General features: G+C 40.9%; 1 protein-coding gene across 1 annotated transcript; it reads left to right on the top strand.

The window, feature by feature from the left end:
* The first annotated feature begins 8,082 nt into the window (after nucleotides 1-8,082).
* Nucleotides 8,083-27,218, top strand: si:ch211-57n23.4 (immunoglobulin superfamily DCC subclass member 3). The gene is made up of 14 exons (XM_026348118.1): nucleotides 8,083-8,131; nucleotides 14,878-15,183; nucleotides 16,209-16,353; nucleotides 16,533-16,663; nucleotides 17,159-17,296; nucleotides 17,412-17,570; nucleotides 22,207-22,372; nucleotides 23,803-24,053; nucleotides 24,166-24,330; nucleotides 25,004-25,192; nucleotides 25,832-25,945; nucleotides 26,138-26,261; nucleotides 26,454-26,568; nucleotides 27,144-27,218. The coding sequence occupies exons 1-14, from the start codon at nucleotides 8,083-8,085 to the stop codon at nucleotides 27,216-27,218; spliced, it is 2,127 nt and encodes a 708-aa protein (XP_026203903.1).
* The last annotated feature ends 468 nt before the right edge of the window (nucleotides 27,219-27,686 follow it).

Here is a 27,686-nt window from a genome sequence, read left to right as displayed (position 1 = left end):
AGGCAACAGTAGAGAGGAAAAAAATCATTTAGAGGAAGAAACCTCCAGCAGAACCAGGTTCAGAGTTATTGGGACATCCTATTAATAATGAATTACAATAGTCCAGTCTAGAAGTAACAAATGCAAAGACCTATTAACCTTTTCAGGAAAGTACCCCTTTAAAAAATTGTAAATATACATCTGTGATGCTGATTGGTCTAATCAAAGTGTCATCTAGTCCTTCCTGTACACCAGATTCACGACAGCCTACAACACTATATGAAAGAATATACACGGCGAGGAGCTACAGTTAGTCAGATATTAGATAAATTGATGGTTAAACTCTGACGTCTTAACACATTAAGATTCAAACACAACAACTGGGAAAAAAGTTGTTATTTAAGTTGTTTTGAATAGCATTCATTCAGCCTATAACCAGACAGAATGAAAATGTAAATATCCCAGGAGCCAGGGCACTGGACATAGAACGTAATCTCAGGGCCTTAGGACAGCATAGGTTCTCAAAGATAGTGGTACATGCTGGAGCTAACTATATACGCCTTCGTCAGTCTGAGGTTACCAAGAATAACTTTAAAGAGGTGTTTAAATTAGCGAAGGCGATGTCTGAAGATGTAGTATGCTCTGCTCTATCCCAATGAGACGTGGCGACATAACTTACAGCAGGTTACGGTCGCTGAACCGCTGGATGTCCAGGTGGTGCTCCGAAAATAACGTGGGCTTTATTGATAACTGGAGTACCTTTGAGGGCAAAGCTGGCCTGTTAGGGCGGGATGGTGTCCATCCCACTCAGGAAGGTGCTGCTCTCATTTCTTGCAGTATAGCACATAGTCTGAGAACAGGCCTAGCTAGTCGCTGACTACCCAGAGTCCAGACCAGGGAGCAGGCAAACAGGCTAAACCAACCGTCTGCTAGCTGCACAGAGTCGTCACTCAGGGTTCAACATATTAAGACTGTGTCTGTTCCTCGAGCTAAACATAAAGTCAGAAAAACCCAGAAAGTATGTTTTAATAATTTAATTAACATAATGACCTCAAATTCAGAGCACACTGATTGTGCAGCCAGCACCTCTGATCTGAAGTTAGGATTGTTAAATATTAGATCTCTTACATCTAAAGCTCTTACTGTTAATGAAACTATCACAGATCAGGAGTTTGATTTACTCTGTTTAACAGAAACCTGGATTAAACAGGACGAGTATGTAGCTTTGAATGAAGCAGCTCCTCCTGGATTCAGCTACATTCACCAGCCTCGTCTGACTGGTAGAAGAGGAGGCGTCGCAGTTATGTACAATGATAAACTGACTATCGTACAAAAACATGTACACAAATTTAAAGCTTTTGAATGTCTTTATAGTAACATAACAAGTATAGATACAAATATAAAGTCTGCTCAGCCGATCCTGCTAATTATCATTTACAGATCCCCAGGGCCCTACTCTGAATTTCTTTGTCAATTTGCAGATTTCCTTTCTAACCTAGTCGTTTCTGTAGACAAAGCGTTCATTGCTGGAGATTTTAATATTCACTTTGAGAATCCAGGTTACCAAGAATAACAGAAGACCCTCTGAGAACAGCATTTATGTCCATACTGGACTCGCAAGGAGTAAATCAGTGTCTATTAGGACCCACATATAAAGCTCTTAGTGCAGCTAGATCAACGTATCTCTCCACTCTTATAGAAAATAATAAAAATAACCCTAGATTTTTATTTAATACAGTAGCCAAATTAACTAGAAAGAAGACCACTGCAGATATCTCCGCAACAACATTGTGCAGTAGTGAGGACTTCATGAACTTTTTCAATAACAAAATTGTAAATATAAGGCAAAATTCAGGCTTTAAAACCAGACAATTTAATTGACGCAGATGATAAACTGACCACAGCAGATCAGTACCTAGAATACTTTACTCCCTTTGAAGAGAATAAACTAATTTCACTCATCTCTTCTGCAAAATCATCAACTTGTACATTAGACCCTATACAAGGGGTATTCAACTAAAATTTAAAGAGGTCCGGTTACACAAATCTTTTGGAAGCAAAGGTCCAGAAGATTATAATGTCTAACTATTTACTGTGATACATTATTAAGTAGCCTGCATGTAATCCCTACTTGACTGTCAAATGAAATTAATTCAGTACAATAATGCCGTTTGACATTGGCACTTTTAATAAGAGCCACAGTTTCTGAACATATCAGACACACTGGTTTAGTGCTCCCAGTGGGTAATATGAACAGGAAGGAGTCTGTTCATTCTGGATTAAAAAGTCTATTTTCACTGTCCACTTTTCTCTTTTTGGACATTTTTATATTTATCTCTTCCTTTTTCAGTCTCACCATCACTTTATCAACTTTTGCCTGTGTCGTCTGTCTCTCTCCTCTCTGTCGTCTCTCTCTCTCCTCTGTCGTCTGTCTCTCTCCTCTCTGTCGTCTGTCTCTCTCCTCTGTCGTCTATATCTCTCTCTCTGTCGTCTGTCTCTCTCCTCTGTCGTCTGTCTCTCTCCTCTCTGTCGTCTGTCTCTCTCTCCTCTCTCTCGTCTGTATCTCTCTCCTCTCTGTCGTCTGTATCTCTCTCCTCTCTGTCGTCTGTCTCTCTCCTCTGTCGTCTGTATCTCTCTCTCTGTCGTCTGTCTCTCTCCTCTCTGTCGTCTGTCTCTCTCCTCTCTGTCGTCTGTCTCTCTCCTCTCTGTCTCTCTGTTATCAACGTCTTTCTTTATTAATTCCTTTCCAACCTTGAACTTTCTCTCATCTACTGTTGAGTTGCTAATTTTACCACCTGTGATCCACAGAATCGATTGGCTAAGTGAAGTCACGTGAGATTGCTTAACTCATTTTAACACATTTTCCTCGAAAAGATAGTAGCTGGGCAGCTATGCTCGTATCTACATAGAAATAACATACACAAACTCCATCAGTCAGGGCAACATAATCTGTAAGCATGGTATTAGCTTTCATTGTTATTCTGACGACACACAGTTATATGTTTCATCAAAACCAGATGAGATCAAACAGCTTAATAAAGTTGAGCAATGTGTAAAGGATATAAGAGACTGGATGCTAATTAACTTCCTTTTGCTTAATCCTGATAACACAGAAGTACTAGTCATAGGGCCACATGCAGTTAGAAGCAAGATTTTAGATCACACTGTAACTCTAGATGGCCTCTCTGTTACATCTAGTGCAACAGTAAAAGACCTTGGTGTGATTCTAGATTCCAGTCTTTCATTTAAAGCTCATGTAGATAATATCACCAGGACAGCTTTCTTTCACCTCAGAAATATTGCCAAGATGAGGAATATTTTGTCACTAAACGATGCAGAAGAATTAGTCCATGCTTTCATCACCTCTAGGTTGGACTACTGTAATGCCTTATTGTCTGATTGTTCAACCAGGTGCAAAAACAAACTTGTAATTGGATTGTAATTCATTATTAATAGAATGTCCCAATAACTCCTTAAAAAGCCTCCAGTTAATCCAAAATGCTGCAGCCAGAGTTCTGACTGGAATTAGCAAGAGAGATCATATTTCTCCTACGTCAGCTTCTCTCCATTGGCTCCCTGTAAAATCCAGAATTGAATTTAAAATTCTTTTCCTCACATATAAATCCCTTAATAATCAGGCTTCATCTTATCTTAAAGACCTCATAGTTCCATATTTTCCAAGCAGAACTCTGTGTTCTCAGACTGTAGGTTTACTTGTGGTTCCTAGAGTTTCCAAATGTAGAATGGGAGGCAGAGCATTTAGCTACCAAGCCCCTCTCCTGTGGAACAAGGAGGTTCTGGAGTCAGACACCCTCTCCACATTTAAGACTAGACTTAAAACTTTCCTTTTTTATAAAGCTTATAGTTAGAGATGAATCAGGTGACTCTGAACCATCTCTTAGTTATGCTGATATAGTTTAGTCTGCTGGGGGAACGCTACTGACAAACTAAGCTCCTCTCTCCTTTCTCCTATATCAACGCAAGTCCATCATTGCATGTCGTTAACTTTGTGTCTTCTCTCTCCTGTAGTTGTGTTTCCTCCTCTCTGTCTCCCTCTCTCTGTACTTTTCTGCAGGTATCCTCGGCCTGGAGCTGTACATCTCCAGAAGTCAGTTGACCTGCCCAATGTTCTTGCTGCTTGTTGTTGTTTTTGTTGCCTGCAGAGTTTTTCCTCTCCACTGTTGCCTAAAGCTTGCTCAAATGGGATTGATGGGTTTTCTCTATAATTTTTTTTGTATAAATATTTTCTGTAAGGTCTTAAACCTTGCACTGTAAAGTGCCTTGAGATAACTTCTTTTGAGAATTGGCGCTATACAAATAAAACTAAATTGGATTGAATTTCCTTCTGGCTCACCCTTTAAGTTAGGCTGTCATAGTTAGTCCTACCGGAGTCCCTGCTGCAGTCTTTACAAAATATACATTCACCTCATACGTTAGCTGACTGCGATCATAACTGTTATCTCTCCTCTTCTCTCACTTTCCCTCTCTCTCTTTCTCTCTTCCTGTCTCTCTGTTGAGCTACACTTTGTTCCACCCTTTGCACTCTGGACCTGTGTGGCTCATCCTGGTGCCCCACTTCTGGTCGGAGATCTCGTTGCTTGGATGCCCTGTGTGGTCCCTCTGGGATGCGTGTGATAACTGGGGTTGGTTCCATGCTACCATGAAGTCGGTCCTGGCCTCGTTGGACATCGGCAGCTGATTCTCTGACGTCTCGACTCAACTCTCAGTCCAGGACTGGAATTTCCTACAAGTCTACTAGAGCCTGCAATAACTAACTGGACTCCAAAATAACTTAAAAACATTACTTACAACGTTACTTTGAATTGAATTAAATACTGGACAATTCCACAAAACCCTTTTTTTAGGTATAATACCAGGTTTTCTTGCTTTCAACAATATCTGTGCATAATAGTTATAGTATTAGGGGTTACATATGACTGGGATGTAAACGTGTTTGGTAAAGCAGCTGAGACAACTGGTTAACAGTTAGATTCTAGTTACAGTTTATAAAAAGGCTACACAGAACATTTCGGGAATTGAATATTCAGGAATTAGACATAAAAGCGCAGAGAGAGATATTTCATTGCAAATTTGAGGAGATTTGGGGAGTTTATATTTTACCTTAGACTATAGCCTGTGTTTGGAGCTACTCTAAAAAACTGTATCTGGTTACATGACGTGTTTTTGGATGGGCAGTGTTTAAAGAAACCAAATGATGAGGAAATCCTTTTATTCTGTTTCCATTTTCTTCTTTAGAAAATCATAACATGGTGCTAGCATAAAATCTTACTGTATATGTATGTACCTTTGTTCACTTGAGATTGAAATGTCAAAATGTCACCAAGTTTACATTGTCTGGTTTATGGGAGACCAGACATAAACCCACTGGCCCACTGGCACTGAACAGTCTCTCTAAGGTATGCTGGTTGGTGGGAGGCACAAAAGCTTCTTAGCAACCCTGGCAAGGTGATGCAGCTCTGATGCATGGCCCATCCACCATGCCAGTGGATCCTTCTCTGCTGGAATGCCAATTTTTGCAGAGACAGATCTGAACTCTTCTTTCACTACGTTTTTTGAGAGCTTTTACAATTGGATGCTCTTCACCCATCTGCTGCCTTGCTGATGTAATCTTTTTGAGAAACCAAGCCATGCCTTTCTCTTCTGACGTCACTGTGAGGGTTTTGGCAGTGTAGGCGGTGTTAGTGCTTTGTGGTTCTTCTCTGATATGTGCAGGTGTGAGATTCAGGGCTATTTGGACCCAGCTATCAAATACTGAAACCTCAGTCTCATTTAAAAAACTAATTTTAAAGCAAGGGTCAATCAAACAAGTCATGTGCATGATTCTCTTTGCCTTTTCTCTGTATCAGTTGCTAAGGTTTTCTCTTATTAGCCTTTTCATCTGCCTGGTCATCCCATTCCAAAAGAACATCAAGGACTATGTGGACCAAAACAGGCTGATAGTTGACAGTGTTACTTGTGTCTCTGAGGCAAGCACATCTGTAAACGTGCTCAGACGTTCAAGGAGCACAGCAAAGGCTTCCGACACACACTATTCTACTACTGTTAGCTGAGAGGAGCTGGATGAAAGGAGAGGTCATTACACCAAGCATAAAACCTCATTTCTAAATCAGGTCTGTGCAAATTCTAACTAAAAGCGAACCCAACCAAAAGTTCTTTGTACATGTCTAAATAAGTCACTTTTCCCTGTGCATTTCTTTAATTAAGACAGTTTGTGCTGTGACTGATTATATCTCTGTCGCAGTACTGTCTGTCACCTCCCCAACAATCATATAAAAAAAAATTAATAAATAAAAAAACTTACCTAAGAAGCCTGGTTTCTCTAAGTAACCTGGTTTCTTGAGTGTATTTAAACAAATTGATAGTCTTGGATCGAAAGCTTTTTCCATATCAGTCGTACACATCATTGATTGGAATGAGCTATTTAAGTGTCACTTTGTTTTTGGTGTAAAATATGAAGATGCTCTGTCCTGCCTGTACTGTCAGGCAGGTGATGTGAATGTTTTTTTATATTAATGAAGGCACAACAGAAGAAAGTCTAAAAGTCTAAGAGTTGAGAGGAAGGCTGTTGAACAAGTGGTAACCAGGTTAAGCAGTCAGAATGTTGATGTGTTTTCTCTGCACTCCATCCTTAGCTCTACTTTTGTTCAGAAACTAGTTGATGGAATTTATCCTGAATGTGTCAGAGAGTTTTATTATTTAATTTGCCAACATTATTGGCTTAAAGGACTCAGTGGAATTCCCACCTGTTCTTACAGACATACAGATTTTAAAGCACACCCAGACCAGTCTTCCTAATGTCAACACCGCATTAAAGTATTGTGTGGTCATTTTCTCAGACTCTGTACAGCAAACAAGGCTACAGGCTAATGCAGTGTGATGTGGCACTGACATTATGCATCAATTCTGTATTTTATTTTTGAATGCCAGGGCTATCTGACCAAACATTTTTCCAGCTGTGTACCTGCCATTATAGCAGCTAAAGCAGTTTAAAAGGTGAATGTTTTTAACTATTTTGGATGTTTCCTTTGTTTGGTAACAATTTAACCATTTATTAATAAAGTAAACACTAGTTAGGAGTTACTGTCTACTGTGTGGCAGTAGAATTGTAACTCCACAAGAGTTTAGTTTTAACTCCTACAAAAGGAGTTGAAAAAATACTACCAGAAAAGAGTTACTGTAACTCTGCTATAGAGTTTATGCGATGGTTATCTACAGTCAAATGTAGTTGAACTGAACTCCCAGAGTTTATTCCAAAGGCCGGAATGTGCTGTGTAAAATTAAAGGACATGGATTAAAAAGTGTACTGCAAAACAATATGAACAAACCCGGTCTTTACCTGATGAGAGTACTGTACTTCATGTCTGAAGTCAACCAAATACAGGTAAGTTTTTACAGTGTTTTTAAGATATGTTTAGACACCCACCTGGGCTGGGCTGCTCTAACAAGTCCTGATAACAGCTACTTAAAATGACATATTTATTTTTATTTATTTTATTTTATTATTATTTTATTAAGATCCTCAGGGTCAAAGTGTGCATCTTCAGCCTGGCTGGGAGCCATGTGTCCAGCTCAGGCCCCAGCTGACTCACCAGGCAGTGGGGAGGGGTGGCGCAGAGCGGCCAACCAACAGTCCTCTGTTTAAATGAATATCAATCACACCTCTTAGGCTGAGTGACCACCCTCCTCACCTCGGATCTGCGATTGGCTCATAGGAAACCAACCTGCCAGTGGCCAGTGAAAGCCACTAAATCAGTGTCCATTCACTGATAACAATGAAGCTGAATAACTAATGAGCTCTGGCCATGCTGAGGTGTCTTCCTCACTCTATTCTCAGATTAGCTTTGGACATGACCAGCAGCCTTCCTTGGGCCAAACTCTGGACCAGGAAATCTAAAGAATAGCAATGATTTAAGAAAAAGGAAAACAACATTTAGCTTTATCACCAAAGAAGAAACATAGTAAGAGGGCAACAGAATAAAGCACTGTTCCATTTGGATTACTTTTTTTTCATCTGTTTATTTTTCGAGTGATCTGAGGATAAGAAGCTTTGACATCAAGGAGGCTGGAGTGAAGAAAACCAAAATGAAACCAAGAATCTTTCTCACCTGCCTGGCAGCTGTCTTCTGTCTAAGTAAGTATAGACTTATTTTAGTCTTTTAAATTCAGTTCTGTATCTCAGTTTCAGCTGCTGGAAAGTGAAACAGTCCATAGGGCAGAGGATGCTGCTGCAGAGCTTATTGCTCTGCTGATGCTTTGACAGAAAACTGGAACTCAAATCTTTGTTAATCATTCAGTTAATATGCTGAAATCCATGTTATTTATCTCAACTGTTTCCTTGTTGAAGATTCAGTTCTTCCACCTAGGACCTGTCACTATGTAAAACCAGTTCTGTCTTAATTTTATCTTTTCCTGACGTTCTGCACAAATATGCACACTATTCAAATCACAGTATTCAAATGCAAGTGCCCTTTTTAGTAAATGACCAGATATATGGAACACAGCATGAACCCTAACAAGAGCTGTGGTGATGCTGCTTCACATCCACTAGGTCTTAACCCAGCTTTCAGCCACATTTTGTGAGCTTCCTGAGAAGAAATTCTCTGTTAAGGATTGATGTTATGTGACTTTTCCAGTGTTTTTTGCATGACCATCACATAGGATGTTGTAAGTGGCAACAAGAGAGACAACAGACCAGCTGTGCTTGAGAAGGGGGAGCAGCTCAGACGTTGTAGGAGGCTCTGTGTTTAGCTCCACACAGACCCTAGTAAGAGGTTAGAGTCAGTGACCTCTGAACTTTAGGAGGGGGTAGGGGTCCGGGTTGTCCTTGTCAACGAAGCAGTTTGTGGAGGGGGATACCATGGACACAATAGGTCCCCTCCCCAACCCCTTGGTCTTGGGTGACCTGACCCTCACACCCTCATCTCCATAACACTGCCCCCAGTCTGTGCTCAGATTGAGACCTTATTAAAGATATGTGGGTATAGGGTAATCCCCCCGACAGCTGCCCATGACCGTGTCCCCGACAACCACCCACCCATCAGGGCTCCACATTCAGGCTCCACGATGGAGTAGGTCAACAGAAACATCCCCTGGTTTAATCTGCAGCAGGGACTCAAAAGGCCTGTGGCGACTAGTGTTTCCTGCAGTGTGACAGAAAGTAGACGAACATCTCAATCTATGGAGACTTTAGGCTAATACTAACAACATTTAAACCATGTAAAATTACAATTATGAGACTGGTGTAGAGGGCCCTGATCCGGCATTAGACTATAAGAAGGATCAACAAGCACACATTGCTTTATGAACTGTGATGAAAGTTTATTTAATATATTATATTATCATGTTTTGTTAATATATAGAATTGAAGGTATATCTTCACTGCTATTTACAGGACAACTTCACAGTGCTTCCCATGATTCTAGTTTGGGGAGCAGATGTCTATATTACATCCCTCTGCTCCATTATGAGCTGATCTTCTGATTGCTCAGAAGGAATCGCTGTGGTTGTAAGAGGTAGCTCAGAGTGTAGAACATGTTGCTGCTGCTGATGAAGAGCATGATATTCAGATTCATAGTCAGCTTTTGAAAGTTTTACAAATGTCCATAAATATGATTTTGGCTCCAGTCACTCAGTTGGCATATTAAAAGACAACGTCACATTTCTCTATAGTCAGGTGCAGCTGTGAAACTCTTTTCATGCTGTGATCCCTAACTCGTTCACAAAAAGACTTACGCTGGAGGATACTTGATGTGTTTCACTTAACTGCTGAAATCTCATATCAGCTTCAGACAGACTCGTGAATACATTTGTGTAGATCCAGGACCACTGATTTTGTCTCCCACATTTTACAGTAGCCAGGATTAAGAGAAGGCATAAGTAGAGCATGCAGACCTTGTTTTCGTAGCGGTTGTAGCACTGATCTTGCACATTGATGCCACTCTCACCTGTCAGATTTAGAGGATCACCTGGCTGCTCACTTCATCACCTTATGAGCTTTGTGTTTTGTGTGCTTTAATTCTAATTCCCTAACATAGGTTGTTACACCCACTCTGTGAACTGAAACAAAGAGGCCTCCTGTCTATCACATTATCATAATTGCTTATTGATCCACATGGCTGCGGAACCTGTTCTTTATTTCAGATTTTTTTAAATCAGTATTTTCAGACAAAGGCAACACACTATTGAAAAAATAGTGTGTTGCTGGGTGGCTGGCAATTCCAGCCACCCCTGACACTTCAGTAAGTTTAGGTTCATTACCTGTTGCAGTCGTCCCTTCTACACAAACTCTTCCCTCACAGTTTAGTCGCACAGCTGATCAAACTCTTTCATGTCTTGTGCCATTTCAAGTTCCGATTTGCCTTTATTTGACCATTCTGAGCTGATCATCTTTATTTATAATTGCCTGTGAACAGCTCATAGGAAAAATAAGCAACAATGCTTAATAAATGCTCCTTAGTACCTTAGTATTTTAATCCTGAGTCGCAAAGGCCTTGAAACTAAAGTCCAGCAAACTTTAAGTCTTGATGTTGGAAGACACAAGCTTTGTTCACTTGTTGAGGTTTTTCTTGCATGAGATGATCTTAAAACTCTGCCTGTCACTTTTTAGACAGAAGCATGTTTTTATCTCATTGCATTTCATGGGAAACACTCAAAACAGTGTTGAGACATTGAACTTGGCATTTGACTTAACTCACCATGTCTAAGCTATGGAAGTTTTACTCCCATTAGGTGAACAAAAGAGGAAGCCCTGAGGTAATGGTTTTAATGCCTGCCCAGACCTTCAACTGCACATTCATTGTTTAAACTGCATAGTTAACCAGAAATGTTTCTCAATTTTATTCCAGTTGTTATGCACAGCTCAAATCCATGCAGCCCGCTAAAACTGCCTTTTAAACACAGATGGAGAAGAGAGAGGTTAAAGGAAAAGACAATGATGAAAGGATTTGTATATGGTGATCAGGACCCCCCCTTCTCTGTCTCTGGCCCTATTTTTTGGGGGGGGGTGGACAGAAATCAGTGAAGTTCAGGGGCAGTGGTCCCGTTAAACAATAGCAGTGGAAGTCTGGGAGAGAGCTCAGGCTGGACACAAGCTGCCTCCCCATCCTCATCTACGCATCCATCCCCCTCACCTCTGACTCTCCCATGACCCCTGAGGGGTTCAGGGTTACAAGCACAGGGTGCTAGAGTGGGGGGTTGCTGGACAACCCCCTCCTTTCAAAAAATCTCATTATAGTTCTACCCCGTGTGTTGAAAACACTCCAGTTGCTAATGTTATGCACTTAATCACACCCCATGCAGGTTCAGCTCATTTGAAACCTGCCTGGTACAAGTATGTTTAATGGAGCCAGTGTGCAAATGCCTTAAAGGTTGTTGTTTAGCATCCTTTAGTGTTGACACTGTCATCTAACTTGATTCAGAGACTATGCTTATGTCAGTTTCTCAGGTTTGGCTTAAAAACCGTTATAGCTCTACAGCTAATGCAACTTTAGCTCTTCAATGAAATCAGTAGGCTCTATGTATAGTACTAACCTCCTATGATGACAAGCCTAATCAGTTTTTGTTGAAGCTGTACTATTACATTTCTGTTCACAATCGCTTAAGAAACCACCTTAATTCCAAAAGAAAATCAGATTTTGACGTGACTATTTTAATGGAATATCTACCTAGATGTACAGAGGCACATCATTAGCAAACATTAGCACTTTATTCCAATTCCATGTTGTGTTTCTAATAAGTTTATTGATCCAAAAGCATAATAAAGAAAAGGAGTGACCCCAAACGTTTAAAAGTACTGTATAGTGTCCTGTACTAAAACACATTCCTATATTGCCCTAAACATAACCAAAGAATGCTACTGCTATCTCTGACCAAAAAGTTGCATGATAAACTTAAATTCTGAAGTAATTGCAGGACTGCATTAGAGTTTTTTGGTTTCCCTATTGAATTGATAACAAACTAGTAGCTCCAGTAGCTCCTCTTGACAAGTTTTTGGATTTTTGCTTCAAGCAAACATTGCAGCAGTACTGACCTGATTTTTAATAGATGAGTAAAATTTGTTATTATATTGTCTGGACACAAAGAAATTAGTATGACTATTAAAAAATATGAACAAACTCCCTGCTACACTGGATGTTTCATTACCTGCCTACCCACTTACTTTCAGTTACATGCAGTAACATTGCCTAAAGTTCTCTCGTCCTGCATTCAAAATGTTACTTAATGAAAAGCACAAAAGTATTAGCTCCAAAAATATTTAAAGTACTGAAAGTAATAGTACTCCTTATACACATCAGTGAATATGGTATTATTGGATTATAATTACAGATACATTAATGTCATAATTGCTTTAATGTTGCAGTTCATGCCATTCGTCATATTTTAACACCTTATAGGATGTCTAAAATTAGAAAAAATATCATATAAATTATTTGAAATACTGCTGGGTAGCTTTCACACCAGGGATCGATAAACACTGTATTTTGTATTATCATATCATACCATCGTTGTCAGTCCTTTAACAGCTATAGACTTTGTGTTGATCATCAAGTTGTATAGTATTTTATAAATACTACTTTTCCTGCTATGATATAACCGTGTGTATCATATGTTCACCTGCATCAGCACCGATCAACACTGGCCTCACAGGCTTCACAGCTTGTAACACCATGTGTTCGATAACCATGGTCACAGAATGCAAAGCAAACCCCTCTTACCCCCTTGGGAGCCCTGAATTTCATTACCAGGCCTAAGGGATGGTAGGCTCATGGGGGTTGAGGAACTGTATCAGCCTGTCCAGACACAGCTGACCATGAGACCCACAATCCTCTCTGCAGACTGCATCTGCTGAGTGGGAGATGTGATATTAGAGAGAAAGCAGATGCTCATTTCCTGATATGACTCATCAGTAAAGCTGTTCTTAGAGTTCTGTGGTTAAGCTGCATGGCTGTGTTCTGTAAGTGGTCAGGTTTAATTTGTTGGCCTCAAAGCAATTTTATCAATTAACATATCCAAGTGACTTTAATGCATGTGCGCATGTGCAATTCTGTCATACCTTACTCCACGCCATTTACTGTAGGTAACACCAGGTGAGGACCCAAAAACAAATTTTAAAGATACTTTTTTAATCACTCAACTCTAGTGGAATTTAAGAGGTCTCTGTCCATGGAGATAGTTTTTTTGTTTAGAGATGTCTATTTCTCCAGCCACCCTGTGCAGTGAATTTACTGCATGTGTGGGGCTTACTACTTTAAAAACGTATATTTTAAAAAACAATAGTAACGTGTAATCAGTGCCTCTGTAACTGTGGATCATAGATATATAAACATATATCATATAAAGATGTGTTGGCAGCCTTTGACACTGTTTAGTATATTTCCCTTGTAACCCTGGTATCTGCATAGCCAATTGCCACTGAGAGAAAGCAATAAAATATGTTTGCTTTTTATTTTCAATAAAAAAAAAAGAGAAATGAATTTTACTGAGAGTGATGGCAGATAGCATCAGCTGGTCATGAGTGTTGAATTGACCCACTGGGAACAGAAACACATAAGATGCTGAAGCCAATTCAAAGCCAAGTTCAGTTGTGGGATGTATGCTTGATGGTGGCTGGACAACAATAAATGTTGTACAGCTCATGGCAGAGGTGAGGGAAAGGGTACATTTGGCTGAACAGATGCGAGACTCCATGGTGACACAGACGATAAGGCATTGTGTAGGTTCAAGTGCAAGTGCGATTGCTACTGCTTCACAGCTGGGAAGGAAAGTAACTAATTCAAGGGTTGAAGTCTCTTTTCATATGAGGACATTAACATCAAAAAGGACTGAAGGAAAATGGGGAAGCCTGGGAGTGTCACCAAGGTCATGGAGAAGAGGGGACATGGGTGAGGAAGAGAGATCTCGTAGCATGGGAAAGTCACCTCAGAGGTGGCCTTGAAAGGACGGGAAGAAATGGGAGGGGTGGAAGGGATGCATAAGAAGGGGCAGATGGTGCCCTTGGGTGCATGGTGGCTGACAGGAGTTTTTACAGAGGTTACTGGGGGTTGGGTGCAAATAAGCATAGTCACAACACTATTGTCACAAATGGCCCGTGCTTCAATGGTAGGTCTCTAAACTTGACCCTAGCAACCCTCACCAGTGTTTTCTTCCCCAGTTTGGGTATTGTTGTTCCCCTTCTTGGCTGGATGGCTCGCTGGCATTCAGCCTCCATTGTGGATAATTTTCAGCAATACAATGCAATATAGGCTGCAAAACCAAATTCATCATCACTCAAATAAGGTTGTGATGCTTTTTCTGCTGCCGAGTGAGTTGTTTGTGGTAGTTTGACAGAGATGCCTCCCTGTGCTATTGTCCCTGGAATCAAGGGATGTTTACTGGTTTCAGATGAAAAATAGGTAAAATGGTAAATGTTCTGCACTTATATAGCACTTTTCTACCTAACTGGTACTCAAAGCACTTTACACTGCATCTCATTTATCCATTCGCCCACACAAGCACACACCGATGGCAGAGCTGCTATGCAGCTGACCTGACTCACCGGAGGCAACTTGTGGTTCAGTATCTTGCCCAAAAACACTTTGGCGTGTGTGTGAATTCAGATGCCAACTTGGTATTAGCACAGGTCTCTGGACAATCAAATTTTAGCTTGACCTCAGGTTTTCTTCAGGAACAGAACTATTTTTCTGTCTAACAACTTAATCTGGCCATTTTTACAATTCACACTGAGTTCAGTCTGAGGTCAAGCAAAGCTTTAAAGTCAAAGAACGCAAACACAAACCCATTCTTAATATTTTGACCAAAATGGTTTTTCAAACAGCAGCTGAGGAACCATACAGTCTTTCTCTGTCTGATAACTGCTCTTTCTCCTTCTGCTGTCTGCAGGTGGCTGCCTGGCCTCTGAACTCGCGTTCCTGCAGGAGCCCAGTGATGTGATTGCGGTTAGGGATCACCCGCTTATGCTGGACTGTCAGGTGCAGGGTGAGGAACCGATCATGGTCACGTGGCGCAAAAATGGGGTGCCTTTACCCACCAGTCCACGGATTCAGGTACTGGTAAATGGAACATTATTCATCCAGAGCTTCCAGAAACGCAAAGAGGGGAGCGATGCAGATACAGGCGAATACGAATGTGCTGCCCAAAATCGATATGGCATGCTGGTCAGCCGCAAAGCCAGAGTGCAGCTGGCATGTAAGTATTTGACAATACAGTAATGAAGTAAATGAGAGATCAATTTTGATATTGCCACATGTTGTCAGTTACATCAGGTCATCCTGAACTCATAATCACATGAACAAAATCTCAGTTGTAATGCATTTTTTGTCCATAGTTCTACCCAAGTATTTGGTTCCCATTCATTTTTAGAAATAATGAGGTTATGAGTCCCCCAAAACACAAGCCTCCTGAAATTCAGATGTAAAGGCCAAACACTCCATTTCTGCACTTCTATGCATTTCAAAATAACTAAACCTGCACAGATAGTACAAATAAGAATCATAGTCAAGTCTTGTTGCCTTTTCTCTGCCAAAACACCCCACAGTATTTTTTAAATTATGCTTTATGTGGGGGAACACCTTGCAACAGAAGTGGAACAGGCAGATCCAGATCCAAACACTTCACTATAACATACTCTCTGATCATGGAAAAACTCCTGAATTACATTACTGTGTGGCCATCACTGTACATGCTGAACACACGTGTAAGACACAAGAACATTACATTACATTTACATTTAGTCATTTGGCAGACACTTTTATCCAAAGTGAGTTACTAGAGTACAAGGTACAAGGCAGAGGAAGGGTACCCCTACTGGAGGTGACCACAGCTGGGGATAACTTAATCCTGTAACTTACTGAGCCTCCTGGGGCAAACTTGGTAGAAAGAAGAAATAGCACAGATTGCTTAATGAGCAGTGGATTAGATACGGATCTGTTTTCTTTCTATTTTGGAAAACAGCTTGGCAATCTATGCCAATCCCAATATATATTCCAATGATGTGCTTTTCATTTCCATAAAATTAAAGGACTCACAAGAGACACATTTCCACATATAAATCTGGAATCAAGCCCAATCTGAGATTACCCTAATGGTATCACTATAATGCTAGGGTCAAGTTAAGTAGATAAGTAACTGATCTTTGTGTCCCATCCATGCACAATGTCCATGTCTAGTACAAGCCTTTTCCAATCCAAGTTTTTTTATGGTTTTCTCCTCAGCTCTTCCGAAGTTCCACACACACCCAGTGTCCATGTCTGTGAATGAGGGAGGTGTTGCTCGTTTCCAGTGTCAGATCAGTGGAATTCCTGAGGCCAACATTACCTGGGAGAGAGACAGAGTACCACTCAACACCACCGACAACAGGTAACGGCACACACACACACACACTGCATTTCACTACACTACACTACAGGTTTCAGATTTGAAAGCGTTGATACGTCCATAAAACAATTCTGACATATCATGAAAATCCAATGGCGAGTATTTGCACATCACAGTGAACATTTGCTCGTAATGGACATAACAATCCCATCCCTGTCTAGGTACACTCTCCTACCAATGGGTATTCTCCAGGTGACAGGTGCGAGGCGGACAGATGCTGGGATTTATCGATGCGTTGCCACTAACCCAGCCAACACTCGCTATAGTCATGAAGCTGTGCTCAATATCACAGGTGGGTGAAAACATATTGAAAAGGGTTATTGCTTCTGTTGCATCTGGCTCTGGCTACATTACTCAAACCTGTGCATGATAACTGTGAAGACATATTAAATGTGGTTGAATTGAATGACTGCAGTCATTTTTGCCATCACAGTGCGAGTCGTACTCCTTAAACAGCGTGTGGTTTTATCTTAAAATGCAGGCTTATAACTTCAAAAAGGAAAATAGCTTGGTTCAGATATTTACTGTACAGCTCTCTTGTCAATGATGAAGTAAATACTGAGAATAATCCTTTCAAAGATTTAAATTAATCGCTAAAACTGAAACACTAAAACTGACACTAGCTTGTTTCCTGTAAAATAAGGCCTGGACACCGGCATGAATCTAAACTATGCGTGTTGTACAAGTCACTGATGTGATCAGCACCATCTGCCACCATTGTCAGGCTATTTTGTCATCTCAATTGTATATCCATATAGTCTACTGTATATGTTTTTCATCCTCACAGGTGCAGCTCCCAGAACCTACAAGGAGCCAGTCATCTTGTCTGGACCCCAGAACCTGACCATTACTGTCCATCAGACAGCCATTTTGGAGTGCATTGCCACGGGGAACCCAAGGCCCATTGTTTCCTGGAGCAGGCTTGGTACCAGTTGGAGATTATTTCAAATTTTATAAGATTGTAAAAAGGTTATTTAATACCATTGCAGTGTGTTTTAATTTAAGTTTGACTTCACAAACTGTCTCTGTGTATTGGTCAGATGGACGCTCCATTGGGGTGGAAGGTATCCAGGTTCTGGGGACAGGAAATCTGATGATCTCAGATGTTTCCTTGCAGCACTCTGGTGTGTATGTATGTGCTGCCAATAGGCCGGGCACCAGAATGAGGCGTACGGCACTAGGACGACTTGTGGTACAAGGTGAGTACAGGAAGTAGACACAGTTAGTGCCTAGTTAGTATTGAACACTTCTTCGCATCAATCTGATTGGTATACATACCACTCTCTAGTGTACAGTAGAGACTGGGTCATAACCAGCATTTCCAACTGAGGTGGTTATGAACCCAGTATCCTCTGTACATATGCAGACATAAATACAATTTCTGCTGGACAAATTCTTATTCACTTTATTAATAGTGAGGCAAATAAATATTGTTGTTTTTTTTTCAGTACTAGATTTGACTGTGATTTACTGATTAGCTTGCTTGACTTAGCTATTTACACTGCTTCTCATTCACCCATTCTCACACACTCACACACCAATGGCAGAGCTGCCTGCAGTTCTCCTGACCGGGGTCAACTTGAGGTTCGGTATCTTGCCCAAGGACACTTTGGCATGTGACAGAAGGAGCCGAGAATTGAACCACCGTTCAGAATTGTGATTTTATTCTGTAGTATCCTGTTCACACCACAGATACATCTGCTCTAGCAAGGAAAGGAAAGGGACAATAACAAAGCTCCGCCCTTTCTTCTCACCTTTGCCCCAGGCTGCGTAGTGGAGGGTGCAAGCTGGGAGCTGGAGCCAGCTGTATGGTGTTTGGTGACACCATTTGTGGGTGGGATGATGGTGGGTGGAAGGCGCTCTAGGACGCAGGCTCATTCATCACCCCACAGATGTCCATACATTTATATATCTCTCACTGTCATTAGCTGTGTTTTAATTGTCGCCCCAGCCAGGCCAGCTCAGGTATTGTTAATAGCGTTAATTGTTCAGTTTTAATGAAGTAAAGTGTGGTTTCTCTAATGAGGTATACTAATGAAAGACATGACATAAAAACATAAGATGCTAAGCATTAAAGAAACCACTAGCTCTACTACTGTGCAGCAGAGGACGAAGTACACTGTTTATTTTAACAGTATATTATTTGCTAAATATTATATTTACTAAGTAAATGTTCTTTCCATCCATAAAACTGCATGTAGTCACTACAATGCGTTACATAGCTTTGAAATATTTTATGAGACATGCATTTTACTCCATTACATTTATTGACAGATATAGTTCTTAGTTACTTCAAGGACAAAGATTTTACTCAAATCAACTTATAAAATATGACATTCAGTGTGCTGAAGATTAAACTATTCTGTTTTAAGTAATATACTGTACAAAGTTGTGAAGATTACCAGCTACTGCAACTGCTATGCTAAAATTCTGCCAATATGTTGTTCAGTTTACAAGATTTATAATAATTAATTGATGCAATAGCTGAGAGGATATTTTAGGATTAGGGTGCTGTAATAAAATTACATAATGTACATTTACAACAAGTGGACACAATAGTGCATCGTTTATCTTCTAGATTTATTATCTATACTATATATTTATGCCAATCCACAACATTTGTAATCTAACGCAAAAGAACTGAAAATGCTTTTATTAGATTTCTTGTCATCTCACTGACATTAATCTATATTCATATAATTCAGCGATAGCTTTTATCCCTCCAATCCTCCGTTCATGTTTTTTCTGACTCTTTGACCGGATCAATCAATACGTCCTTCTGTCACTTTCCCACACCTGATTGGCAGTGCCTCTGGTGTAGGTTGGGGGAAAACAGTTGATCTCTAATATATTCATTAGTTTATTGATCAGTTTGGTGTCTTTTTGAGATTGCAAAGGAACAACAAAGGTTTATGTTTCGGCCACAATGTGTTTAAATGTTTATATTATGCAGTGGAGCAATATCAAAACTGAGAATAGGAGCCTCTATAAGTTAAGTTAGTTATAATAAGATGAAATGAATCTTTACTGATTCCTGTACTGACTTGGATCACATTCTGTTTATATTGCATATTATCTGTGTCACCTCATGTGATGTGATATTGTATGTTATACTGTCTGAAAGGCTATATGGGGAAAAAAACATTCTGCCTTAGAATATTATTGTGATGCTGATGCAGTATGGCCACAAATTGGGATCAGAAATGTGCTGTTTTGGTCTTGTGAAATCATGATTTTGAATGTTTAGGGAAACTAATGAAAAATTATGTGTGGACCAATTGCAGTGAGGAAACAGTGAAGGTCTGTGTTGACTGCTGTAAACTGTGAAGTTCAGTGCTTAAAGTTGCCACAGTGTGTTTGAGACTTTTAAAACATTCTTACACTTGGGCAATGAGAACACTGTTCTGTAACAGCCAACTTTTCCAATACATTATAAATGTGCTGCAGCTTTAGGGTTACATGTGATGTGAAGAGAAGATGAACAGTGAAGTTGAAAGTTTTCCTCATCCTGCTTATGTCAAGTTCACAGGGTTTGAGTGAGATTGTCTGCTGTCTGTGTTCATAGTGAGAAGATTTGCAGACATCTGAACTTTCAGTGTGTCTCCATAGTCATGGTCATAATGAAGGGACAAAGAGACACAGGGATACAACTAGTGTAGAGTGTCTACACAGTCAATGCAGGGTGCAAGGGGAAGGAAAGGGGGAGTAAAGAATGACCTGCAACCTCTGACCTCCGACCCCTGACCTCGACAGGAGTATTGCAGGGACATATATCTGTTAATAGTTGGATGAGAGTGGAGGAAGGAGGAGGTGGTCTCTGGTATAACAGGAGGTGGTGGACTCTGGACAAGAAGGGCAAAGGAGGTGTGGTCTCAGGCTTAATTGGGGCTGGAAGATGGATGGCATCCATGGTGTCACCATGTGGAGAGAGACACAAAGGATGGCCAGCCATTTTGGAGAATGGTGCATACAATAGGCCCAATGCTCCTCCGTCCTTCCAGTTTTGTCCACGTTTGTCCACGGATGAGATGAGCTGCAGATCTTTTATCATGCAGATTCCACAGAGGCCTTCATTTCACTTTTCACATTTTATACAAATGTCAGCCCCCAAATCTTTCCCACACTGAGGAGGTAAAATATCACCAAATAGGTCACTTCTTTTCCAATTGTGCAGACAAACACATAGATGATGTACACATAATGTCCCTTACTGCAGGGTCTAATTGATAGTTGATGTTTAGGCACCAAACCAGTTTTCTACAAAAGGCAGTTTTAAGTGTACTAATATTTAGAAAGTAGTTTTCCCTCAAAGTACTTTATTTGATTCGAATATGTCTAATGCTCATACTTTTTTACTTGTACTACTTCAGTAACATTTTGCATGTGGGATTTTTGTCCTTGGCTACAGGACTTATTAGTCCCAGCTAAGTGTTGTTTTTTCTGAGCTTGTGTGCAAATGTAGTTAGACTCATTAGTGATCAGTTGCTGGTTATGTGAACCCCCACCCCTCAGACAGGCAGCAAACAAAAGAAACTAAAGGCAATAAGACATATGAGTTCAGGTGAAACTCAAGGTCAACAGAATCACTGATCAATACAGAGTATGGTTCGATCAGCTGAGGATGCCTGACACATCATGGTGGTGGAACAGCTGAACAGATGTAGGGGTGGACAGCTATCTCCCCTGAGATATAAGGACCCCTGGCCCGATCACACAAGCACACACAAAGGGAGAGAGTGAAAGAGTCTAAGCAGATGCGTCTCCTAACAGTGTCAGTAAAGGAAACCTTTTTTAAAATGTTTTTATTAAAAGTCATATTGGCTTGTTTGCACATTTCACTGTTATAAATCACATGTATCATGCATTACCATAGCAACGCTCTCTCTTTTATGATTTTACAATGCAGTTCTCACTGATAGAACGTAACTGTGGTTTAGTTGGTTTTTCTAGTGATAAACAAGCAGATTGAATACATAAAATGGAACAAGCCCCAAACCAGATACACTGCCCGTTCAAAAAAAAGTCACACTCTAAGGTTTTGGTGGACCAACTTTAACTTTGACTGCAGCACACATTATTGATGAGAAGCTGCTCACTGCATCAGTTAGGATTAAGGTTAGGTTTACTTTACCGATCCATGTGTTAAGGTATCCCTGTGATGATGAAATAAAACAACCGTGTACACCTGCAGGCAGCCCTATATTGCCGTTTGGTTTTATTTAAAGTGTTCTGATGATGAGTCTGCCCTTATTGAAATGGTCATCTTGGTGACACCCTCAGCTCTGAGGTGGCTGGTTTGGGGGTGTGAGGTCACAATGAATGTTGAGGTCAATGGATCAATGAGATTCTGAGCGTGGGCTGAAGTAGGGACAGGCTTTACGGCTTAAAAAGCCGATACGCCAGTGTTTATACATACGCATATCTGTTGTGCCAACCCTGCATGTGCATGTGTCTGAGCTGAAGTTCGAGCTGAGGTTGGCTAGAGTGTTTGTGTTGAAAAGGGACCTGAGTGCTGTCTTCAGATTTCAGATATTCATTGTTTCTAAATGAGAGTTCTTTCTGCAGTATATGACAAACAAGACTGATGGTCTGCAGCTCTAGAGCTGGTTTCCAAGAATATACAGTACAGTATAGTAGAGTATATATTTTAAAATACCTTGGTACTTATGGTAAAGTGCAGTATAGTTTTGTTTGCTGACGTTTCCTCCAGGCCTCTGTGAAATGATTAAATACTTACAGTATGTGGAACATGACTTTGTTATGTACTTTACTTTTGAATTGTAACTGTTGCTGTTGTCTGTATCTTGCCCCTTCTCCCTTCCTGCTCTTTTCCAGCTCCTCCTGAGTTCCTGCAGTGGCCACAGTCTGTGTCCAAACCAGCAGGAGGCAGTGCTGTGTTCACCTGTGTGGCCCAGGGCGTCCCTGAGCCTCACCTCATCTGGCTGAAAAATGGCAAGGTCCTGATACCTGGACACAACGTCAAGCTGACCAACAACAACAGGTTTGAGGATCACACTGATGTTCTTTGATGTCAGTGCATTCATTTTTTCACTTGATATACTTAAAAACAAAAACAAGCACCAAATAAATAGAGAGGGACACAGATGCATGTGAGAGGTTTATCTGATTGTAAGTGCTTTGGCTTGAAAAGCCCTGTCTGTGCAAATGACCTGTGAGAACACAGCAAACACATCATTTGCCAGCCCTGCATTTAAAATTTATAACATATGCTGGCAGCACTGCACTGAGAGTCAGGAGCATATTCTCTTAATGTCATAGCTGAAATCCATCTAATGGAACGCTAAATAGTGCCATTTCATTAACATGTTTGTCTTGTCTTATTCTAATTTCTTGTAGTTTTTTATAAATGAATTGGTCTTACAAGCCGTCACAAGCTAACAGTCATTAGTTTGTCACTAATGAATTAATAATAAGGGTCATTTACATATAATAATGTAATATATGTCTGTTTTGTACTAGTGTCAGTGCACTAGTGTAACACCTTCCAGAGGACTTTTCAGTTTCTCCTACTTTTTGCATTAAATGTGTTTCTAGTGAGTGTACATTGAGTGCAGACAGCAAATCACACGAGAAAGCTTCATTATATTTTAGCTTGCAACATGCAGCCAGTTTATGTATGCTGAAATATTATCTTGACATAGGTTTTCTGTGTTGTTAAAGGATTCTGTTTGTTTGTTTTTTAAAATGGGTAACAATTATAGTAATCACTGAAAAAATAAAGGTAATAAAAATAGATTTAATAGATTAAAATACAAAAGCATGGCTTTCATTTATGTTGGGTTATAGTGCATCTACTGATGAGCCACACTATGTGGTAGACAGGTGTCAGCATTGGGCGGTCTGAACAGTCTGCAGCTACATGGTTCCATATGCAGCAAGCTATGATGAACTGCGTGCTCTGACACCTCGATCATGGCAACATTCAGCTTTTTCACATACTCACAAATCTGGATGAAACTTCATCATGCGCCCTATGAGTTACAGTGCCATTTTGTTGCAGGCATCAGTTGTGAAAAGTCATCTCTGCTTCTTACTGATGTTTAAATATATATAAAGTGAAAGAAAACAAGACTTATGAAAAAGCTGAATGTCGCCATGATCGAGGTGTCAGAGCATGCAGCTGGTTAGTGTAGTGGTAACATCACTCTCTTAGGCAACACCTCCTCACGCTTACCCTGCCTACCATTGTTCCCTACTTGTAAGTCGCTTTGGATAAAAGCTTCTGCTAAATTACTAAATGTAAATGTATGAGAAAACGAGGGTGTAACAAGTGCTTCTTTTAAAAGAAAGAAGAAATGAACAGTCAAATGGTTGAAGAGTCAGATGTCATGTAATGTGTGTGTGACCAGCTATTGTGGTCTGTGGAAGCAGAGAACTGATGCAGCTGTTGTTGTTGTTGTTGTTGTGCAGCACTCTGGCTCTGACCCGCATCAGCTCAGAGGATGAGGCCATATACCAGTGCATTGCAGAGAACAGTGCCGGCACCAACCAGGCCAGTGCCCGTCTGGCTGTGGCCCATCCTAAAGATTTGCCTGCCACCCCCGAGGGACTTGCAGCCAACGCCCTGTCCACCAACGCCCTGCAGATCACATGGAGCCAGCCACCTGCTGACATCACTGACAGCATCATTGGATACGTCCTGCACATCCGCAAGATGGGAGGTGAGCATTAAGACACACAGCCAGGGTGTACTGTGGAAAGGTCTTTACTTCAAATGAAAAATTGTTTATTTGCACTAACTAACTAAAATCTAAACAACTGTGTGTGATTCAGAGCCTGACACTCTGGAGCTGCAGGAAGCCATCAGTAAAGGCACCTTTCAGCATGATGTGACCAACCTGGAACCAGCCACCACCTACTCCCTCTACCTGAAGGCCTACTCTCCTCTGGGGGCCAGCCAGCAGTCCCGCACTGTAGTGGCTACGACACTAGGGGGCGGTAAGAACACACTGACCAAACTAGGCAGTTCCCTTCTGATCTACTGGGAGATTTTGTATAATAAATAATTATAATATAATCAGAGGTCCCACAAAGTAAAAGTGCAAGTACCTAACTTAATGTAAAAACAACATAAAATGGTGCAGTACATGAAGTGACAAAGGGGATGGCTTTACAAACAGGAGGAATGATAACAACAACTAGGAACCATTAGAATGATTATAATTCATATAATGTTCAAACTAGTAGTAAATGTACATCTCATCAAGGCTACAGTGTGTACACAGATATGGTTTCTGTAGTGTATCTGAAGTTGGTTACTTGTCCATCAAATGCTTTATATTTTATTTGACCCAAATAACAGTAAGTGCTGTTGTAAGTAATGATGTGTCAACTCTTCTGCAGCTTATATCAGTCTAGGAAACACTCAGTTGTTATGCATTAAAGAATGTCAGATTTGTAACAGAGATGAATAAGTGATTAAGTCGTGTAAGATATTTTATTAACAAAAGGAGTTCCATGTGAAGGGTAAAATGCACACGATGTAACCACAGAGAAAATAGAATTTGTAGCAGTAGCCAAAACCCAAATGAGCAACTTCTCATCACATGTAGGAGTCCAGTCGGTCAGCTCAACTCTCTCTTTTTTTTTCTGTCCTCTACTCTTCATCCAGTGCCCACCGCCCCAACCTTCTTCACCAAGGTGGTGAACTCCAGTGCCATGCAGGTGCTGTGGGAGCTCCCCAGCAAGGCAGGAAAGGCTGAGGGCTTCAGACTGTCCTACCGCAAGGTCCCCCACGGTGATTTCCAGGGGCCCGTCCAGCTGTCCTGTCATACAAATGCCCATACTGTCTCTAAACTGGGTGAGTTGTGGTTGGGGAAGTTGGGGTCAGGTGGTATGTGTGTGCATCAGGACAATACAGTATGGAGCACACTGTGAACCAACCTGCACACACACTGACTTTAATCCTTTTTAACAATGACTCTGGCTGTTTCGTGGTGTCTGAAATAGTTGTCCCAGCATGTGTGAGTAAATTAAGTTGTTCCTTGTTGTTCCAGACACACATGAATGAATGACTCTTCTAAAACTATGTCAGACAGCTGCTCTCACACACACAGTCACTGTGAGCACTGTAACACACATTAGTGCTGTCAGTCATAATCACGTTTAAAGCAGCAGTGTCTCGCATGACAATGAGCTTATAAGTTCATCATCTGACAGCACTGGGTGAAACTGCAGTCGCTCAACATGCACATCATGTCTTAGCTAATATACCCGGGATACAGCTGCCATTTTAAGAAAGACATGCTAAAGACCATCTCTGCAAAACCGAGTTAGTGCCACTTACTGACTGAGTCAGGTAAAATTTACAGCATGGAACACAATGACCAGAATCTTAAAGCTGATATTATCAATTAATAGGAGATTGTACACAGAAAGCCAAGGGGACAAACGTGCAGTTTTTCATTCCATTGACTCTATATGGGGCCATCTGTTTCAGAACCTGGAGCAGTGTATGAAGTCAAATTGGTGGCCTACAATGGAAACGGGGAGAGTGACTGCTCCAAGAGACTGGTGTCCCTGGCAGAGGAAGGTGTTAGTGAGCAAAGCACAGGTAAGTATAACCAGAAAGCACAGGATTGATTCTGGCTGATTGAGAGAATAGCTACAGACAAACTTGCAGACAAGGACCAGCAGATTACAATTGTCAAAAAAAGGATTGAGTAATGAGCAATAACATAAAGACAATAAAACTGAGCAAGACTGGGACCATGATTCTTATTAGTGCTGTGTTTGTTTCCAGGAGGCAACAGTCTGTGTGAGTGCAGGGATGGCGAGGCCTCTCTGGGCAGCATCATCATTGGCATCCACATTGGCACTGCCTGCATCATCTTCTGTGTGCTCTTCCTCATGTTTGGATACCGTCGCAGGTACTTGTCATTACATATACTTTCATAAACTACTGTCAAATTATAATCCAGTAAATTGCACTATATATTACATTTACTTATTTAGATACTTGTTCCAGGTTAATTCAGTGATCAGTCTTCGTGACTTGTTCTTTATCTATTCTAATTTAAAGATGTACAGACACTGTACTCATAAGTGGAACTTGTTTGTAGTCTGTTTTGTAGTAAAGGGTCTCAGGACAGCTGGTCTGTACCAAGGGACAACCCAGGACTCAATGGCAACCTTAAAGACGGAGCAAGCCGTGCCAGAGTGGATTCAGTGCCTCAGGTAGTCGCTCAGAATATGCTGCTCAATATGCTTGTTCACATGTAATCAAACACTTCCTATTAAGCACAGTTTGGTTACATTTTCAAGCAGCCATGGCGTAGGGACTTATTTAACAAGCAAGTTAAGTACACTTTAGATAGACAGGTGGCCTTGGAAAACTCTTTCTATGGACTAGATCAGTCACACTGCACTGTGTGCATGAACTGAACGGCTTAACATATGCTAAGCCTCAGCCTGTAGTCCTAGCGGACCCTTCAGAATAGCAAATTTCAAATGGTCTCCAGGTAGCAGGTATAGATCCCCAACGTGGAAGCTTTTCTTTTGCAAAGTTACTTCTTTAGCTCTTTGCTTTACATAGACCTCCAGGATCATCATCTCCAAGATCAGCAGTCAGGTAGCTGCTTTTTAAATGGCCGTCCACTGATGTGTGGACCATTCAACAATTTATAAAAATACAGTCAGGTGTAACTTCACTGCTACTTTTCTGCAGTATCATAAAACAGTCCATCCTTAAATGAAAACTGATGGTATGTCCTTCTTCTCTCTTTTTCTTTTTATTCTGCTGTTGTGACCAGGTGGTCTGTCCAGCGCAGTGCCAGGTTATCATTGAGCAGCACTCATCAGGTTTGCCTAGCACGGGCACTAGCTAACACTGGTCACCCCTCCTAAACTCCTTATCACCTATTGCCTGCTACTCATCTAGAAAGCCCAAGCCCCCTATCAATGAGCCCATCCTGTGCCCTTTGATAGAGGTCAGTCATATTTTAGTCCCTGCTGCTAATTGTTTACAAGTAGCCTTCACAAAATCCTGACAAAAAACTTACAGAGCTAGGAGTCATCCTTGACTGTTGTCACCCCACCCCCATGCTCCACACCTACCTCGAACCAAAGTTTATTGCCTTTATTGCATGTGCACATGTGCATGTAGAAAGAGCCTTCAAGAAGAATTGTCACTCCAGATTAGGTCATGTCACATTCTCTTTATGTGTACACCACAAATATTCATGTCACTTTTCCAGTGGGACTCTGGTCTATAACCAAAATACTGTATTTCTCAGATCTCCCCTGGTAATCTAACATGTGAAAATGTGCACTATAGTCTTCAAAATGAAGAAAAC

Source organism: Anabas testudineus, chromosome 11, assembly GCF_900324465.2.
Source record: "Anabas testudineus chromosome 11, fAnaTes1.2, whole genome shotgun sequence".
In the NCBI taxonomy this organism is placed as follows: Eukaryota; Metazoa; Chordata; class Actinopteri; order Anabantiformes; family Anabantidae; genus Anabas; species Anabas testudineus.
This window is presented reverse-complemented; position numbering and strand designations above follow the sequence as displayed.

Excerpts from the sequence above, each read along its gene's own strand:
- si:ch211-57n23.4 (XM_026348118.1), top strand. The coding sequence starts at position 8,083 with ATGAAACCAAGAATCTTTCTCACCTGCCTGGCAGCTGTCTTCTGTCTA. Across the intron at positions 15,184-16,208 it reads AGCCAGAGTGCAGCTGGCAT|CTCTTCCGAAGTTCCACACA; the intron begins GTAAGTATTTGA and ends TTTTCTCCTCAG. Across the intron at positions 17,297-17,411 it reads TGTTTCCTGGAGCAGGCTTG|ATGGACGCTCCATTGGGGTG; the intron begins GTACCAGTTGGA and ends TGTATTGGTCAG.